This window comes from Phacochoerus africanus, chromosome X (assembly GCF_016906955.1).
Source record: "Phacochoerus africanus isolate WHEZ1 chromosome X, ROS_Pafr_v1, whole genome shotgun sequence".
In the NCBI taxonomy this organism is placed as follows: Eukaryota; Metazoa; Chordata; class Mammalia; order Artiodactyla; family Suidae; genus Phacochoerus; species Phacochoerus africanus.
In genome coordinates this window covers 49,189,806-49,211,032 of record NC_062560.1, presented here as the reverse complement: position 1 = coordinate 49,211,032, position 21,227 = coordinate 49,189,806, and the positions used below count along the sequence as shown (strand labels likewise).

General features: G+C 38.7%; 1 protein-coding gene across 3 annotated transcripts in view; it reads left to right on the top strand.

Moving 5' to 3' along the window:
- The window catches only part of FAM120C (family with sequence similarity 120C), a 137,967-nt gene that overhangs the window by 21,508 nt on the left and 95,232 nt on the right, over nucleotides 1–21,227 (top strand). For all 3 annotated transcript variants that reach the window (XM_047764383.1, XM_047764384.1, XM_047764385.1), the window contains exons 2-4: nucleotides 4,886–5,132; nucleotides 6,380–6,462; nucleotides 10,972–11,100. In XM_047764383.1, coding sequence (XP_047620339.1) covers nucleotides 4,886–5,132; nucleotides 6,380–6,462; nucleotides 10,972–11,100 — 459 coding nt within the window. The remainder of the gene's footprint in view (nucleotides 1–4,885; nucleotides 5,133–6,379; nucleotides 6,463–10,971; nucleotides 11,101–21,227) is intronic.

Sequence of the window (21,227 nt, the reverse complement as noted above, 5' to 3'; positions counted from 1 at the left end):
ACATACAGTATAATATTGTTCAGCCTTTAAAAGGAAGGAAATCCAGTCCATGGTACAACATAGATAAACCTTGAGGACATGTTAAGTGAAATAAGCCAGTCACGAAAAGGCAAATATCATATGATTCCCCCAAAAAAGTAGTCAAATTTACAGAAGCAGTAAGTAGAATGGTGGTTGCCAATAGCTGAGGAAGGGGGAAATGCAGAGTTGTTTAATGGGTATAAAGTTTCAGATTTGCAAGGTAGAAAATTTCTGAAGATCTGTCTCAATGTGAGTATACTTAATACTACCAAACTATACACTTAAAAATGGTTAAGATGGTAAATTTTATGTTACATGATTTCTTTAAATCAAAATAAAAATCTTTCACTAAAAAAATGCCAGAAACAAAGGAGTAAGGTAGATGAAACAATAATGACTTAAAGTTGGTTTATGCAACTGGATAATGGCATCATGAGGGTTCATTATGCTATTCTCTTTACCTTTGCATTTTACAATTTTCCATAATCTAGAGTTTTTAAAGCAAGGGTTAGAGAGCATTGGCTTTGTCGGCAGAGCTGCATTTGAATCCTAACTCCACTTTTTAAAGTTGAGATATAGTTCACATACCATAAAATTTGCCATTTTAAAGTGTACAGTTCAATTGCATTTGGTCTGTTCACAGAGTTGTGCAACTGTCACCACTATCAAATTCCAGGACATTTTTTATCACTCCAAGAGGAAACCCAGTACCTGCTAGCAGTTATTCTCCAATCCCTCTTCCTCTCAGTCCCTGGCAACCACTAATCTATTTTCCATCACTGTATTTTCCTGTTCTGGACAATTCATATAAAAGTGTGTTTGGTTGCTTTCACTTTATAATTTTTTCAAGAGTCAGTCTTCATGTAACATGAATCAGTATTTCATTTCTTTTTATGGTTGAATAATATTCCTTTGTATGACTATACCATCTTTTTACCTCTTTTTTATCCATTTATTTATTAGTTGATAGACATTGGGTTGTTTCAACTTCTGACTTTCATGAATATGTGAACATATGTTTTCAGTTCCCTTGGGTATGTATACATATGAGTAGAATTACTACTAGATCATATAATAACCCTATGTTAACCATTTGAGGACCTCCCAGACTATTTTCCAAAGTGGCTACACCATTTTACATTTCCACCAGCAAGGTACAGAGAATTCCATTTATTCCACACCCTTGTTATTCCACATTTTAAAAATTATAGCCATCCTAGTTTGTGTTAATTGGTTTTTCGTTATGGTTTTTTGATTGGCATTCCTCTAATAATTGATGTTGAGCATCTTTTCACGTGCTTATTGGCTAGCTTCACTTTTTAAGTGTGTAACTTTGGTCAAGTTCTTCAACCTCTGAGCCTCGTTGTTCCCTCATCTGTAAAAGGGAGATAATAATGCCTCATGATGTTATTGCAAGGTTAGTAGACATGAGGTGTGCTTGGCACAGTATCTGGTACATAGTAGTTGCTCAATTGATATCTAATATTACTTTGCTACTTGAGCTGTAAGTAACCTATAATCCAGGCAGATTTTTCCAGTGACTTCAGTATATATGTTATTGAAATCTAATACTGAAATGGTGGTGCCCTTTCATTTGCCAGGGCTGCTTTCATTTTTTACAACCTCTGTAGGCCTTTCCTTTGCTGTTCTGTCGACTCTAGCTCTGTCTTTTCTGGTGCTGATTAGGACCACAGAGGATATAAACAAAAGTAAGAAGGAATCTGTGGTCTTAAAACTTGCAGATGATGGCATCGTGAAGTTAGTTTCTTGACTGCTTCAACTGTCTCAGTGCTATAAGAGTTAAGAGGAGAGAAATAATCAAAGGATTTATGTAAGAGATGGTAGGCCTATGGAAATTATTTGGAACATTGGGAAAGAGAGGCAGTATGGCACTATAGGCACGGAAATCAAGTGAGCAAAGAAAAGGAAACAGTAATTTTGGAGAAGGTGGTTAGAAAACTAGCCTAATATGAGTAGGGTGTTGAGGACCTGTGAGAGATTATTTGTGAGATTTGTATTCTAGTGTTTTCTTTTTTCTTTCTCTGCTTTTTTTAGGGCCACACCTGCGGCATATGGATGTTCCCAGGCTAGGGGTCAAATCAGAGCTACAGCTGCCGGCCTACGCCGCAGCCACAGCCAGCGCAGGATCTGAGCCACATCTGTGATCTACACCATAGCCATGGCAACACCAGATCCTTAACACACTGAGCAAGGCCAGGGATAGAACCCGCATCCTCATGGATATTAGTTGGGTTCGTAACCCACTGACCCACAATGGGAACTCCGAGCCACAACAGAAACTCCTATTGTTTTCTGTTACTTACCCCAGAATATGTAATGAAAGAAGTTTTATATCTGGAATCATGAGACTTTTGTTCTAACTTGGTTCTGCTGATGATTAACTAGATAACCATGTCAAGTCATCTATCCTTTCTAAGGCTAGTTGCCTAAATAGTAAAATGAGTAATTGGGTGTATATATATATATATATATATATATATATATATATATATATACACATCAGATCACTTGGATGTTTTTAAATATCTTATAATTCCTATATCAATTATATCTCAACAAAGCTAAAACGTTTTTAAAAATGAGTAATTGAATTTGCTCAGTGGCTCTTAATTGGGAATGTGCATCAGAACCTACTGGAAGCTATTTTGGAATATAGGTATTTGGGTCACACTCAGAAAATTGATTTAGCAGATCTGAGGTGAGGCACGGGTTTGTATATTTTGAAAATGCTTTCCAGGAGTTCACGTTGTGGTGCAGCGGAAACAAATCCGACTAGGAACCATGAGGTTGTGTGTTTGATCCCTGGCCTCGCTCAGTGGATTAAGGATCTGGCATTGCCGTGAACTGTGGTGTAGGTTGCAGACGTGGCTCGGATCCTGTGTTGCTGTGGCATAAGCTGGTGGCTGTAGCTCTGATTAGACCCGTAGCCTGGGAACCTCCATATTGCTGTGGTTGCAGCCCTTAAAAAAAAGGAAATGCTTTCCAAGTTATTGTGATTTACATTCCTAAAGTTATAAGGGCCACCAGATTTGTTAAAAATCACTAATTCGTGGCTTTCTGGGGTTGAAATCACTTGAATGGTGGCATAATCAGCTTTAGACCAGTTAAAGGTAATGTGTTGCAGCAGAAAGAGCAAGGACTTTGGGGTCAGTCTGACCTAGGTTCCTGTTTCCCAGCTCTGTGGCCCTGAACATGCCACATTACTTCTCTGAGCCTCAGTTTCCTTATCAGAGCAATGGGGCTTATAACACCTACTTGGTCAGATTGTGGCAGTGAGAGAGAACGTATCACACTCAGCACTATGCCTGGTACAAGGCAGATGGACGCTCAATCAGTAGTAAATGCTGGAAGAAACCATCACCAGGAGACAGCAAAAGACTATACTCCTACCCTGACCCATCTAGAGTTAATCATAACTCTAGACGTAAATATGTTGCAATGCAAACTAAGGATTTTTGCTTCCTTTGCCTGGATATCAAACAAATACAGACTTTGCTTTGCTATCTGTTTACTAGTGCCCCCCGCCCCCGTGTAACATAATATGTGACATGGCTATCTACTGTGACTAGACTCCCTTTCTATAGCTTAGATAAAGCTTAATGCATTGAAACTCCTGTAAGACTCTGGAAAACTACTATTCCTTTAAAAATTAAATGAAAAAAAACAGGTCAGCTGAGTTCAACAAAATGTAGGCTCTAGAGCCAAATTCCAGGCTTTGCTCCTTCCAGCCATAGGATCTTAGGGATCTAATGTAAAATGGGGATAATAATAATAGTTATGGCCCCCAAAGATTGTTTTGAGTGTTAAATGAGTTAATGTATATGAAGTAATTGGAATATTGTTTAGCACATAGTACATGTCCAGTATCTGTTAGTAACTATTTTTCATAGTACTATGCTCCAGGAATACTGATATGAGCCAGGAATACAGAGATGATAAGTTAAAGTCTCTGCGGCCAAGGAACTTAGTGTGGTAAAGCCCCAATAAGCATTTATGCACATTGTGCAGATCACTTTAGTATGCTTTATGTACAGCAATAGAGGTGTACACGGGAATGGTACTTAATAGTCTGCCTCTATTACATTAAAAACAGTGCTTCTCCAGGAAGAAGCCTGGTACAACAGACAGTATGCTTTTTGGAGTCAGATCAGCTTGGGTTTGAATCCTGTATGTAGTCACTTAATTATGCAATTTTGGGAGCAGCCAACCTCTTGCAGCCTTACTTTTTCCATTTTTAAAATGAGGTGAAGTTTCAGACTTCTAACTGTTGGAAGTGCCCTATTTTGGAGCCAAGTGCTTTAAGGCACTCTGAAGAAAAAAGCAGGGATTTAAAAAAGAATTAGATGAACTTAGATTCAGAGTCTAGCTATATGTTATTCAACCTTCTGTGTCATTTTCTACTTGTACGTTTTTTCATCCATATCTACCTTGCCCATGGTTGTTATGCTGAGACAATAAAGTACAAATGGTATATAGAAGGTGCTGAGCAATAATATAGCTTTGTTATCATTCTAGCAAAGGTCTCCTCTGTTATTGTTTAAATAAAAATCTTAAATAATATATACCATGTTGATTTCAGTATTCTTTTAGAGAGCCTCAGGCCATAGTTTCATGCAAGGAGTCAAAACAGTGGGCATTTGAATGAACACATTGGATGAAGCTGCTTGTGTTTAAGGAAGTTCTAGGCTAGGAGAGGCTTTTTTTTTTTTTTTAAAGAGTATTTTGTTCAGCCTTATAATCTTAAATTTGAACAAACTATAAAATTCTGTTATTAACCTTCCTGACTTCTAACCAATTGCAGGTCAGCTTCTGTTGCATGATGTGTTCTCTTCTTCCCTCCTAGGTCTTTCAGAGCCTTGAAGACCACCATTTGGAAGTGGTGGCTTTTTTCAGGGAAAATGGCTTCCATGGCCTTCTTGCCCATGACTCCGAGTATGCTCTCTACAATATTCCCTCTTACTATAGTTCCCATGCTCTGAAGCTCAGCTGGAATGGGAAGAATCTCACTACCAATCAGTTCCTGATGCAGGAGGTGGCCAAGCAGCTGGGCCTGAAGCGGATGAATTTTCCCATATTTGCTGCCCTGCTAGGTAGGTGATCCAAAGAACAGACTCCAGTGGTTGGTAAAATTTCCTGTTCCAATATAAAGAGGTGAAGACTAGAGCGATTTAGCTTATCATTGTTGGACTTATCTTCTGAAAGTCTGTATGCCAAACGCTGTGCTTCTGGGCTTCTTACTAGAAACTTGGCATATTTATCTTATGAATTAATACCGGATATTCCAGAACATTATTTTGATTTGTCTAAAACTTTTTCTTTTGTTACATTCTGTAAGTATTTTATGCAGAGTACTATCTTAGGCCAAATGTTTTACTAGCCCTAGACAACTATGGTTTCCCACTCAGAGCATTAGCATTTCTTTCCCAGTGTCTAAATTTAGATCAGGAACACAAATAATTCATGCTTTTCTTTTTGTTTCTGTTGTGCTGACATTTTATTATGAAAATTCCCCAAAGTACAGCAAAACTGAAAGAACTTTGCAGTGAAAATCCTCTATCTACCACCTGTTTTCTCCCATTAACATTTTACTACACTTGCTTTATCATAGATCTATCCATTCTGTCAATCTATCCATCTTTCTTTTAAAGATGTATTTCAAAGTAAGTTGAAGAATGTTGATTATGTTTTGAGTTGATTTTACAGTACTGACAGCATGAAGGTTAATATCTTGTCTCGGGTGGACCTCTGTTTATAATCCCAAAGGATTTGAGCTTGGATAATCTAGTGGAATCAGCACAAGTTTTAGAGTTAGGCCTTGGGCAAATCACTGAAGTTACACCTCCCTGGTTTCAGTTTCCTCAACTGTAAAATGGAATATTAATCCTCACAGTGGTATTGATAAAGTTAAATGAAAAAAGATATATAAAATGCCCAGCACTTAGTAGGCAGTCAGTAATTGTGACTATTATTATAAAAGGCAGCATGACTGAGTGAGAAAAAAAAGCATGGACTTTGGAGTCAGACATTCCTAGGTTCCTATCCTGGCGTGGGCCCTTGGTAGATGTGTCACTTTGGGCAAAGTCACCAAACTTTTTCAAACTTCAGTTTCCTTATAAAATGGAGATAATAAAAATACTATATACAGTTATTATAAAGATGATGCATATAATGCATATAATACATAGTAAGTAATCCACACATAGTTCCTCTAGTTGTTACATTAAGAATATAGACCTATGTGAATTATTCGGTCGTCTTCTCTCCCAGAAATCCTTTCATGTCCTGGAGGCTCTAAAAAACATTTGTACAGTCAATAAATGACAAATATACTTTATAGGTAACCACATTCTCCCAGATGAGGACCTGGCTGCTTTTCACTGGAGCCTCTTGGGACCAGAACATCCCCTTGCATCACTTAAGGTAATGTGCCCCATTTGCTGCCTATATATCCATGCCTGGAGGACATCAGGTTTTGATTGGAGTTTCAATAGAATAAATATCTTTCATCAGGCCTGAAATATTTCAGATACTTAAAAAACAATTTTTATAATTATAATTGATACCCTTAATGAGGAAAAACTCAGTTTTCTACTTTCTGTGTAAGGAAAAATACAGTTCTTCCCTCCTATGTCTTTCTTTCCTGTGTGTCTCTACTCTCACACTACTACCACACTCATAGAATACTTTACTTCTGACACTTCTGGTCACTAAACATGTAGGGGTTTTACCCGACACCAAGCAATTTTCTGTGACACCAGCTGGGTGTCCTACAATTTAACTCAATTCTAACACTGTCTACCTGGAAGTAGTGTCAGATCCCACAGGTTAAGGCCTCAGTCCCACAAGACTGACCTGCCCCCCCCACACACACACATATTTCAGACACCAGTCACAAGCCAAGTTATCACCTGTGCTTTTTACCAACCACCTGGCTATGGATTAGAGGTTCCAATGAACCTTCTCGGGTTCAATTAGTTTGTTAAAGCATGTCATAGAATTCAGGGAAATACATTTACCAGTTTGTAAAAGAATATGATAAAAGATGCAGATGAACAACCAGATGAAGAAATACATAGGATGAGGCCTGGGAGGATTCCGTGCACAGAAGCCACATCCCCATGGATTGGGGTACATCACCTTCCTGGTACATGAATGTTTTCACCAATCTGGAAGTTCTCTGAAACCTGCACTTTGGGGATTTTATGAAGGCTTCATCACATAAGCATGATTCATCATTAACTCCATTTTCAGGCCTTCTCCCCTCTCTAGAGAATGGAAGTAGAGTAGAGTTGAAAATTCCAAGCTTCTAATCGTGGCTTGATCTTTTCAGTGATCAGTCCTCACCCAGGAGCCCACCCAGAGCTACTTAATTAGAGGAAGAGATGCTCCTAGTGCCCTTACCACTTTGGAAATTACAAAGGTTTCAGGAGCTCTATGCCGGGAACTGGGATCACAGAACAATACATATTTTCTATTATCTCATACCCTTATCTTAAGGATTCATACAAACCTATGAAGAAAAATACTAATACCTCAATGAATGAAATAATGAGCAAAGGAAAAAAGCAGACAATTCACAAAAGAGGAAATACAGTGGCCAATAATATGACTAGGTGTTAAACCTCACTAATGATCAGACATGAAAATTAAATGAGCAGTGTGATATTTTTTAACCTACCAGTTTAGCAAATATTGAAAAATTAGTCTACCCACTACTGTCAAGGCTGGTACTCTCATACACTTCTGGGGGTAATGTAAGTTGGTATGGTGGTTTTATATTTCCCTCATTCTTTCACTCTCCTAGGTGACCATTTCACACCCTTTCCTCAAACATCTAATGCTCCTTCCTCCTTGCTCACTCTCAGCTCATGACCTGGTTTCCTAATTTCGCTGAGACAGTTGAAGCAACAGAAGAGAATTTCAACCAGCTCCTACCCTGCATACTCTGCCTGCCTCCTGTTAACTGTAGATGACCTGTCCATGTTCCTCTCTAAGGCTAGCCCCTCCAGTCTTATGCTGGTTCCATCCCCTCTTCCTAACTTAAGGGCATCACTTCAGCAATTCTCCCCTCTTTCTCCTACATCATCAGTTTCCTTCCCTTAATTGGCTCTTTCCCATCAGATGTATAAGCATGTTTCCATCTTAAAAAATAAAACCTGTTCTTGACTTCACCCCCTCCACTCAAGCTACTGCTCCATATTTCTTCTTCCCTTATAGCAAACTCTTCTAGAGAGTTGCCTGTGCTTGAGCTGTTTATTCTCCTTTTTCCCCATTCTCTCCTCAATTTGCTTTGCTGAATTGTTCTTAACAAAGTTACCAATGACCATGATGTTAAAAATCCAATGACTAGCTCTCACTTTTCATCTTACTTGACCAGTCAGCAGCATATGACTCGGTTGCTCATTCCTTCATTCTTAGAATGTGTTCTTCACTTGGCTTTAAGGACACATTCTTCTAGTTTCCTTCCTACTTCACTGGCTGCTGCTTCTGACTCTTTTGTTGCTTCTTGCTCTTCTCTACTTCTTAACTTTGGAGTGTTCCTGAGTTCTATTCTCAGTCCCTTCTCTTTTCTATCCATACACACTAACTTGATGATTGATCTCATCTAGTCTCCTGACTTAAAATACCATCTGTCCATTGATGACTCCTAAATATATGTCTCCAGCTTTGATCTCCTCTTTGAACTTCAGCTTCTAATATCTAATGGCCTACTAAATATCTCAAAGAAATTCCTGATCTTTTCCCTAAATGTGTACCTCCCACAGCCTTCTGTAATTTTCTTTTCTTTTTTTTGCTTTTTAGGGCCACACTTGCAGCATATGGAGGTTCCCAGGCTAAGGGTCAAATTGGAGCTATAGCTGCCAGCCTATGCCACAGCCACAGCAACGCAGGATCCGAGCCGTGTCTGCGACCTACACCAGAGCTCACGGCAACACCAGATCCTTAACCCACTGGGTGAGGCCAGGGATAGAACTCACAACCTCATTGTTCCTGGTCAGATTCATTTCTGCTGTGCCATGACGGGAACTCCTGTGATTTTCATTAATGGCAACCTCATCCTTCCAGTTGCTCAGCCTAAAAGCCTTGTATTGATCCTTGACCTCTCTCTCTCTTTCTCATATCCCACGTCTCCTCTTTTCAGGAAATATCATTAGTTCTTCCTTCAAAATACATCCACTTCTCACCGTCTTCACAGTTACTGCCTTGGTCAAGCCACCATTCTCACCTGGATTATTAGAACACTTTACTAACCGTTGGTCTTCTGCTTGTACCTTTCCCTGCCCACCCCCAGCTTCAAATTTATTCTTAATACAATAGCCAGACTGACCATTTTGAAAACTGACTCAGATCATGTCACTTCTCTTTTCAAAGTTCTCCAGTGACTCTCTCACGTACCTAATCTTTACTATGGCCTACAAAGCCCCTGGTACAGCTCTGATCTCATCTTCCCTTTTCTTTTGCTCATAGAACCTTTGCCCTTACCATTCTTTCTACTTTTCCTGCCTCGTAGCTATTTCCTCACTCCTATAGGTTTTCTCAAATGTTCTTTTCTCAGCGTGGCCTTTCCTGACACCCTATTTAAAATTACATACCCCCCACCCCAACATACTTGTATTCCCCAGCCCCCTGTCTGCCTAGATTTTTGCCATAGCACTTATCTACATCTAGTACACTATGCATTTTACTTAATCTGTTTGTTTAACTCCTTTTACCCCATTCCAGTACAGCTACACTAGAATTCAAGCTCCTGGGAGGACGGGGAGTTTTGTCTGTCTTGTTCACTGCTGTATCCCTGATACCTAGGACAGTGCCTGGCACACAGTAGGCAGTAAATACCTGAAGGAAGGGATGAATGGTATAGCCTTTTGGCTAAATAATTTATATTAAAAAGTTTTTAAGAAGTTTGTGCCCTTTGACTTAGTAATTATCATTCTAGGAAGCTTGTGAAATAATTAAAAGTGGACAACAAACCATACCTAAATTTCATCACAGCATTAAAAAAAAACCTTATTTTAAAAAATTTCAACCACACAAAAGTAGAAAAAATAATATAATAATATAGTGAACCACCACCATAATGTCTTACAGATCCAACAGTTATCAAGATGTGGCCACACTTGCTGGGGTTTTTGTTGTTGCTGTTGCTAACATATTTTAAAACAAGTGCCAGACCTCAAGTCATTTGACTCTCACATTCTTTGATATGCATCTCTAAAACATACAGTCATTTTCTTACATAAGCACAATGCCATTGTTACTCCTAACAAAATTAATAATTTCTTGGTATCATCTTAATATCCAGTCCATAGACTTTCTTGATCGTCTCAAAAAAGCCTTTTTGTGGTTAGTTCAAATCAGGATCCAAAAACTGTCTACACATTACAACATTAACTTCAATAGCAAAAATTTGGAAGTAGCCAAAATGTATCATGAAAGAAAATTGATTAATTATGACAGTGTCATAAAACAGCGGTTATCTTGGTAGCAGGATATGATTCTGTCTTTCTTTGTACTTTTCAATCTTGGTTCCAAGTGTTCTGAGAATTAAACGAAAAGATTTTTAACTGTCTCTTGGTAAATTTAGGTAGTGGAATTGAATTCTGTATCTCACCCTTTCTTTTGTTTTGCTTTTTAGGGCCACACCTGCGGCGCATGGAAGTTCTCAGGCTAAGGGTCGAATCAGAGCTACAAGCTGCTCGCCACAGCCACAGCCATAGCAACTCGGGATCTGAGCCGTGTCTGTGACCTGCACCACAGCTCACAGCAACGCCAGATCCCCACCCACTGAGCGAAGCTAGTGATCCAAGCCACATTCTCATGAATACTAGTTGGATTTGTTTCTTCTGCACCACGACGGGAACTCCCTCACCCTTTTCTTAGTGATCCATCTTTGATATCAGTGTGCCTTACTTATCTTACTTCTTCTAGGTCAGAGCTCATCAGCTGGTTCTTCCTCCTTGTGATGTGGTAATCAAGGCTGTTTCTGAGTACGTTAGTTCCATCAAAGACCCCTCAAACCTGGATGTGGTTGGGAAGGATGTTTTCAAACAGTCTCAGGTGAGCTAGCCTTCCCCTTCTTAAGAATCACCTGTTTTCTTACCCTTTCAAGTATCACCAGCAGATCTGATCTTTTTTGTGCTGCCTACTTTCTCTCCTCCTAGCTACTTGTTTTTTTTCCCTGCTTAAAGATAGGCACTACAAGGTTCCCTATAGAGAACATTACCATTAAATGATTCTCTACCTTTTTCTCAGATTATTAAAATTATATAAGCTTCTTCTGGAAAATTTAGAAAATAAGTCACTTATAATCTCATTACCCAGAAATAACTTGCTGTAGTTATCACTCTGGCATATGACCTTCTCTATTTTTTTGTGTCAGTGTATATTTTAATATAAAGGAGGTCTTGCTTATTTGAGGATAATGGGTACTGAAAGAGACTACTTAAGTAGGTCCACATAAAACAGAAATCAATGTTTCATTGTTAATAGTGAAAAAAGGCCTCGACTAGGATTTTGTCTTGTGAAATGAAATGAAAATTTAGGAAAATAAGTTAGTTTTATTTTAAATAATTTCATGTATACTTGTACTTTGGGTTTTTTTGTTTTATTTTTAAAATTAACATACATTGAAACTGACTTTTGCATATGCATGTGTACAGTTATATGAATTTTTGACACATGTATAGATTTATGTAACCAGTATCACAATCAGGATTAAGAACAATTGAACCACCCCCAAAAATCTCTCATACTGTCCCTTTGTAATCACACCCAAACTCATCCCTAATCCCTGGCAACCACCAGTCTATTCTCTGTCATTATAGTTATATCTTTTAGAGAATAACATGCAAACAGAATCATACAGTATGTAATCTTTTGAGAATGGCATTTTTCATTCAAAATAATGCCTTTTAGATTGTTCTAAGTTCTTGCATGTTACATCTCTCAATAATTCATTCCTTTTTGTTTCCTAATAGTATACACATTCTGTGGCTATACCACAATTTGTTTATCTACTCACCCCTAGGGGATATTTGAGTTGTTTCCAATTTTTGATCATTTGAATAGAGCTTCTATAAACATTTCTGTACAGGTTTTTGTATGAACATAGGTTTTTATTTCCTTACTATACATACCTACCAATGGAATTTCTGGGTCATATGGTAAGTGTATGTTTAACTTTATGAGACTGGCAAACCATTTTCCAGAGTGGCTACTTTCATTCCTCAACCAACACTTGTTATTGTCAGTATTTGTTATTGTCAGACTTAGTCATTCTCACAGCTGTGTAGTGGTAGCTCATCATAATTTTAATTTGCATTTCTCAAACGATTAATGACGGACATTTTTTTTCTGTGCTTATTTGCCATCCATATATACTCTTTAGTGAATGATCTGTTCATGAATAGTCTTTTGCTCATTTTTTAATTGATTTGTTTGATTAGTTAAGAGTTGAGTTTCAAGAGTTCTTTGTATATTCTGCATACGAGACCTTTTGTCAGATATCTGGTTTGCAAATATTTTCTTCCAGTCTATAGTTTGTCTTTACATTTTTTAACAGTATCTTTTGCTAAGTGAAAGTTTTCCGTTTTTATCTTTTATGGATCATGCTTTTGGTGTCACATCTAAGAACTCTTTGCCTAACTGCAGGCATGATGATACTGTCCTGGTTTCTTCTAATAATTATATAGTTTTTACATTTTACATTTAGAACAAATCATCTACTTTGAGTTCATATTTTTATGAAGTCTGAGGTGTTTTGTTTTATTTTGTTTTTGCATGTTGATGTCCAGTTGTTTCAACAAAGTTTGGTGAAAAGGCTCTTCTTTGTCCATTGACTTGCCTTTGTAAAGATCAATTGTCCACATTTGAGTGGATCTATTTTTGGACTCTATTCTGTTCAGTTGATCTATGTATCTATCTCTTTTGAAATAGAACACTGTTTTGAATCTGTAGCTCTATTTTAAGTCTTTGTTGTTGTTAAGTCTTTAAATTGGGTAGTGACTCTAATTTTATTCTTTTTCAAAATTATTTTGTCTATTCTAGATCCTATGTCTTTCCATATAAATTTTAGAATAATATTGTCCATATCTACAAAAAAACCCTGGGATTTTTATTGGAATTCCTTTAAATATATGTATGAATTTGGTGAGTCTTCAAGTCCATTAATATGATATGCCTCTGCATTTATTTAGGTCATTTTGATTTCATTCATCAGTGCTTTATAGTGTTCAGCATGTAAGTCTTAGTTTTTTATATTTATACTTAAGTGTTTAATATTGGAGGCATCCATTATAAAGGATACTCTTGTTTATTTCAATTTCTAATTGTTCACCATTAGTATATAAAAATAAGATTGATTTTTATGTGTTGACCCAGTATCCTACAACCTTTCTAAATTCACTAGGAGCTCTTTGGTAGTTTTCTTGGTATTATCTATGTAGGTGATCATGTTGTCAGTGAATAGGGACAGTTTTATTTCTTTCTTTTAGAGTCTGTATGCCCACTTTTTTTCTTGACTTACTGCACTCTCTAGAATTTCTAGACAATGTTGAATAGGAGTATTAAAAGAGGATATCCTTGTCTTCTTCCTGATCTTTGGGGAAACCATTTGCTCAGCATTAAGTATGATATTAACTATAGGTTTTGTAGATGCATATTGTTAAGTCGAGGAAGATGTCTTCTATTCCTAGAGTACTGAATGTGCTTATTAATGGATGGTATATTTTGTAAAATGCATTTTTGTATGTCTATTGGTAGTCATATGCCTTTTCTTCTTTTTTTTCTGCTGTACAGCATAGGGACCAAGTTACACGTACATATATATATATATACTTTTTCCTCCCATTGTTGTGTTGTGATGTAAGGATCTAGACATAGTTCTCAATGCTACACAGGAGGATCTCATTGTAAATCCATTCCAAGAGCAATAGTTTGTATCCATTAACCCCAAGCTCCCGATCCCTCCCACTTCCTCCCTCTCCCCCCGGGCAGCCACAAGTCTATTCTCCAAGTCTATGATTTTCTTTTTGTGGAAACGTTCATTTATGCTATATTATTAGATTCCAGTTATAAGTGATATCACATGGTATTTGTCTTTTGCTTTCTGACTTATTTCACTCAGTATGAGAGTCTCTAGTTCCATCCATGTTGCTGCAAATGGCATTCTTTCATTTTTTTATGGCTGAGTAGTATTCCATTCTGTATATATACCACATCTTCCTAATCCAATCATCTGTTGATGGACATTCGGGTTGTTTCCACGTCTTGGCTATTGTGAATAGTGCTGCAGTGAACATGCGGGTGCATGTGTCTTTTTCAAGGAAAGTGTTGTCCGGATATATGCCCAAGAGTGGGACTGCTGGGTCTTATGGTAGTTCTATGTATAGATTTCTAAGATGCCTCCATACTGTTTTCCATAGTGGTTGTACCAGCTTACATTGCCATCACCAGTGCAGGAGGGTTCCCTTTTCTCCACACTCCCTCCAGCACTGGTTGTTTGTGGACTTATTAATTATGGCCATTCTGACTGGTTGAGGTGGTACCTCATGGTAGTTTTGATTTGCATTTCTCTAATAATCAGGGATGTTGAGCATTTTTTCATGTGCTTGTTGGCCATCTGTACATCTTCCTTGGAGAATGGTCTATTCAGGTCTTTTGTCCGTTTTCCCGTTGGGTTGTTGGCTTTTTTGCTTTTGAGTTGTATAAGTTGCTTGTATATTCTAGAGATTAAGCCCTTGTCAGTTGCATCATTTGAAAGTATTTTCAGAGTTCCCGTCATGGCTCAGTGGTTAACGAATCCAACTAGGAACCATGAGGTTGCGGGTTCAATCCCTGGCCTTGCTCAGTGGGTTAATGATCTGGCGTTGCCGTGAGCTGTGGTGTAGGTCGCAGATGCAGCTCGGATCCCTTGTTGCTGTGGCTCTGGCATAGGCTGGTGGCTACAGCTCTGATTCGACCCCTAGCCTGGGAACCTCCATATGCCACAGGAGTTGGCCCAAGAAATGGCAAAAAGACAAAAAAAAAAAAAAAAGAAAGTATTTTCTCCCATTCTGTAAGTTGTCTTTTTGTTTTCTTTTGGGTTTCCTTTCCTGTGCAAAAGCTTGTCAGTTTGATTAGGTCCCATTGGCTTATTTTTGCTCTTATTTCTGTTGCCTTGGGAGAATGTGCTTTTTCTTCTTTAGTCCATTGATATTTAATTATTGAACCATCCTTGCATTCCCAGGATATGGTAAAAATATACAATTCCTTTTTTTATACTGTTGGATTTGAATTGCTAGTATTTCATTGAGTATTTTTATACTTTTTCTTTTTTTTGTCTTTTAGGGCCACACCCAGGGCATATGGAGGTTCCCAGGCTAGGGGTCCATTTGGAGCTGTAGCCACTGGCCTACACCACAGCCACAGCAACGTGAGATCTGAGCCACGTCTGTGACCTACACCACAGCTCTTGGCAATGCCAGATCCTTAACCCACTGAACAAGGCCAGGGATCGAACCCATGTCCTCATGGATGCTACTCAGTTTTGTTAGCCACTGAGCCATGACGGGAACTCCTTTATATGTATTTTAATGAGGAATATTGGACTATAGGTTTTGTGTGTGTGTGTGTGTGTGTGTGCACATGCTCACTTTGTCTGGTTTTGATATCGGAATAATGCTAGACTCATAAAATGAGTTGCCAAGTACTCCTTCCTCTTCCTTTTTTTTTGGGAAGAGATCGTGTAGAATTGGTGTTTTTCTTCTCTATTTGGTAGAATTTTCCAGTTATGTGTCTGGCATGGATTTCTTTGAATTTATCCTGTTTAGAATTTGCTGAACTTCATGAATTTCTAAGTATATCTTTCATTGAATTCTCAAAGTTTTCAGCTGTTATTCATACAGATTTTCTGTTTCACATTCTCCTTTACTCCTATGACTACAGTGGCATCACTGTTTTACCTTTTGGCATACCCCATGGGTCCTTGAGGCTCTGTTTTTTAAGAAATCATTTTCCTCTCTGTTTTTCACACTGGATAGTTTCTTTTGATTCATCATTAACTTTGTTGATTCTTTCCTTGGTTGCCTCTTTTCTGCTGTAGATCCCATCCAAGTTTTTTTTTTTTTTTAATTCTGGGTATTTATCTTAAGTTCTGAAATTTCCATTTGGTTCTTCTTTATGGATTATCTCTCTTTGCTATCTTTCTATTTGTTTCAAAAGTATTCCTCCTAGAAATTCTCTTGTGACACAGCTGGCTAAGGTTCGGGTCATGCTATGGTATGGGTTCAGTCCCTGGCCTGGGAACTTCCACATGCTGCAGGAATGGCCAGAAACAAAAAAGTACTCCTCTTACTTTCAAGCATTTATATAAAGCTGCTTAAAGTCTTTGTCAGATAATTTCAGCGTGTGTGTCATCTCAGCATTGGCGTATATTGATTATTTCCATGAAATTTAAGACTTTGCTGGTTATGCCCAGGCCAAGGAAATTTTTTTTTGTCTTTTTAGGGCCACACCCGTGGCATATGGAGTTTCCCAGGCTAGGGGTCTGATCAGAGCAGTAGCTGCTGGCCTACACCACAGCCACAGCAATGCAGGATCTGAGCCTCGTCTGCGACCTATACCACAGCTCACAGCAACGCTGGACCCTTAACCCACTGAGCAAGGCCAAGGATTGAACCCGTGTCCTCATGGATGCTAGTAGGGTTCGTTAACCACTGAGCCACGATGGGAACTCCACTAAATTTAGATTAGACATTTTAAATATTATATTATGAGATTCTTGGTCTTATTTCAATATAATGGGGAATGTTGACAGTTGTTATAAGAGGCAGTTGACCCATTTATGATCAGACCGCAAGTTCTTACCATCCTATTGTGGGACTTGGTTTCACTGTCAGTGCAATTTTCTTTTCTTTTTTTTTTTAAGACCACACCTGCAGCATGTGGAAGTTCCCAGGCTAGGATCGAATCAGAGCTGCAGCTGCTGGCCTACGCCACAGCCTGTGGCAATGCCAGATCTTTAACCTACTGAGTGAGGCCAGGATTGAACCTGCATCCTCATGGATGCTAGTCAGTTTCATTACCGCTGAGCCACAACTGAAACTCCATCAGTGCAATTTTCAAAGCCTTTGCAAACCTATTTAGATCAGTCCCATGAATGCCAGCCAGTGGCTAGTGGGACTTGGGCAGTGGTTTATCTCTTCAGTTCTCAGAGTCTGTGGTCTGCTGTTTTAAGTGTCAGGTCCACACACATGCTGCTCCCTCTGTGATCCATTCAGTTCTTCCTAGTTCATTAGGCCACCCTTTTTCAGTGTCTAGGGCCAAGCAGCAGGAGGACAGAGAAAAAGCATTGAAAGCTCATACTACTCTACCAAAGCCACTGCTTCTCTGATTAGAGAGGAATTTTCCTTAATCAGGGATTTAGCTTCCTGCTACTCCTCTTTTGCCACTGTTGCCATCAGACCAACACACATGAGAAGAGAAAAAAAGAAGGAAAGAAAAATGGGATATTTCCATACATTTTCTTGAGTTTTCAGAGACTGTTTTCCCACTCTTCAAGCCAGAATTGGACTAGTATTTCTCTTGAAGCTCTCTTTGCCCACATCAGTAGACACTTCCAGATTTCAGAATGCATTGTATACACACCAGGGGATATTGGAGGAAAAAGAAATGCCCTCATCCTTGGTTTGGTGGTACTTTGAATTCTGGTCTTCTTCCCTAATCCTCCTGCTACTGTTTACTTTTCAGAGTTCTCAAATAGTTCCTTCTGGTTTTTATAGCTACCTTCAATTGGAATAAGATGCAGTGTACTTACTCTATCTTAACCAGAACAGAAACCTCTATATGGATGTTTTTAAATGAATAAAGAATGAAATCAGGAGTTCCCATCATGGCGCAGTGGAAACAAATCCAACTGTGAACCATGAGGTTGCAGGTTCAATCTCTGGCCTTGCTCAGTGGGTTAAGGATCCAGTGTTGCCCTGAACTGTGGAGTAGGTCACAGAGGTGGCTCAGATCTGGTGTTGCTGTGGCTGTGGTGTAGGCCTGCAGCTGTAGCTCCGATTAGACTCCTAGCCTGGGAACCTCCATATGCCTCGGGTGTGGGCCTTAAAAAAAAAAAAAAAGAATGAAATAAATGTTTGGTTTAGGGGGCATAAGTTTTCCCAGCAAAATTTTTTGATAGCACTGTCTAACATCTACCAGTTCACATTTAACTTTCTAGCACAATAATAAAGAGCATTGTTTTGTTTTGTTTTTATTATTTATTTATTTTGCTTTTTAGGGCCTCACTCATGGCATATAAGAGGTTCCCAGGCTAGGGGTCCAGTCAGAGCTTCAACTGCTGGCCTACACCACAGCCACAGCAATGCAGGATCTAAGCCCCGTCTGTGACCTACACCACAGCTCAAGGCCACGCCAGATCCTTAACCTACTGAGCAAGGTCAGGGATCAAACCTGCAACCTCATGGTTCCTAGTTGGATTCATTTCCGCTTCAAAACCATGGGAACTCATATTTTTTTTCTTATAAAAATATACTTTGGGGGGGTGGGGGTGATGTGCTTGGGCTATGGGATGGAAATCCTGTGAAATCAGATTGTTATGATCATTATACAACTACAGATGTGATAAATTCATTTGAGTAATTAAAAAAAAAGGAAAAAAAATATACTTTGGCTTTATTTCCCCAAAGGGCTTATATTCTTTTGATATTCAAATCATTCTCTTTTCAAGTGCTTTGCTTGCCATCATCTTTCATAATTCTCTCTACCATGGTTGTTGAACACTAACTGCACCAGCTCCTCAATAGCCTGTGGCTTCTAGCATGATGGGAGCAGTCCTCCATCATATCCCTTGACTTTAGGAAATCCTGACCTTTGTGACAGATTTGCTCATTCAGTTCATTGCTTTGGGTTGTACTCATCTGTTTACATCAGTCAGTTAGGAAGAGATTGGAGTTTCCATTGTGGCTATGTGGTAACAAATCTGATTAGTATCCATGAGGATGTTGGTTTGATCCCTGGCCTCGTTCAGTGGGTTAAGGATCCAGCGTTGCCGAGAGCTGTGATGTAGATGGAAGACATGGCTCAGATCCCGTGTTGCTGTGGCTGTGGCTGTAGGCTGGCAGCTGAAGCTCCAGTTCAACTCCTAGGCTGGGAACTTCCATATGCTGCAAGTGTGGCCCTAAAAAGGAAAAAAAATAATTAGGAAGAGATTGACCTACAAAGAAAAGAAATTGACATGTTGGGTAGGGAGAGATCCTAGTGTTAAGTATGGGATACTATTTAGATGGAGAATAAATTTTCCCTTCCAATTTTTTTATTGTGGTAAAATACACATAAAATTTACTCTCAACCATTTTAAATATAGAGTTCAGTGGTATTAATGACATTCATAATATTGTGCAACCATCACCATCCATTCATCCCCATAACTCTTTTTATGTTTTAAAACTGAAAGTCTGAATCCATTAGGTGATACCTGTCCATTCTGTCCTCTCTCCCAGCCCCTGGCAACCACCATTCTTTCAGTCTCTGATTTTGATTATGTTAGGTACCTCATGTAAGTGGAATTAAATGGTATTTTTTTTGAGACAGGCTCATTTTACTTAGCATATGTCCTCAAGGTTATTCCATATTGTAGCATGTATCAGAATTTCCTTCCCTTATAAGACTGAATAACATTCCATTATATGTAGATGAAGAAAAAATTTTATAAGTGCTCAGTTCAGTGATGAATATTTTTAATGTTACAGCATTTGCTTCTCTTTGTAGCTTCATGAGTTTTGGAGCTTGGATAATGACTATTCTTTTTTTTTTTTTTTTTTGGCTTTTTAGGGCCGTACCTGCAGCATATGGAGGTTCCTGAGCTAGGGGTCAAATCGGAGGTACAACTGCTGGCCTATACCACAACAACATGGGATCTGAGCCACATCTGTGACCTAAACCACACCTCACAGCAACGCCAGATCCTCAACCCACTGAGCAAGGCCAAGGATCGAACACGCAATCATGGTTGCTAGTCAGATTTGTTTCTGCTGCACCACGACAGTAACTCCTGATAATGACTATTCTTAATAACAATAATCTGGAGTTCCTGTTGTGGCTCAGCAGGTTAAGAACCCTAGTACTGTCCATGAAGATGTGGGTTCGATTCCTGGCCTCGTTGAGTGAGTTAATGACCTGGCATTGCGGCAAGCTATGGCATAGGCTGCAGGTGTGGCCCTAAAAAGGAAAAAAAAGAATCCCCTTTTCATTAAACAAAACAATTTTTTTTTTTTTTTTGCCTTTTAGGGCTGCACCCAAGGCATGTTGAAGTTCGCAGGCTAGGGGTCGAATCGGAGCTACAGCTGCTGGCCTATACCACAGCCACAGCAACACGGGATCTGAGCGGCATCTGCGACCTACACCATGGCTCACGGCAACACCAGATCCCCGACCCACTGAGAAAGGCCAGGGATTGAACCTGCATCCTCATGGATACTAGTCATATTCATTTCCCCTGTGTCACAATGGGAACGCCAAAACAAATATTTTTAGTAGAGACTTCTCTCCTAATTCCCCCTTAAATGTTTTATAGTATTTCCTAGTCCTCTTTATATGTATGTTTTGATGTGGTAGTCATCTCGGTGTAAACATCTTTAACCTGCTTTTCCCACTTAACATTATGTCTTAAACTATTTTTCCATTGTTGATATATAAATTTCACAAACATTTAAAACAATTATACAATTATGAGAGCTCTTTTAAACAAACATACAAAAACTGCTAGGTAATAGTGTCAAAGTATAAGGTTCTATTCTGCTGCTTATAGCCTCTCTGGATCTATAAAAGAAGAAGATAGGACTTAATTAAATATGATCATATATGATACACTGAAGGAACTTCTATAGATGAGGTCCCAAGTTAGACACTAGGATATACATGTGAATAAACCATTCTTTGTCGTCACAGACTTGAGGTTAAATGGGGAGGTAGAAGCACATAAATAAGTACAACAAAGTAAAAACAATGTTTTCGTGAAAGGAAGGTTTTGATTTTAGTATTGGTTCCCCTTGAAAGAGAACAAAATGTTTGCCTTTTATGGCACAGAACAGAACACAGAAGGAAGTACACACAATTCAGTATCTCAGGGGATTGGGCTATAGATCTATAATCACTGACATACAGCAGTTTACAAGGTATACTGTTAAGCGCAAAAAGCAATT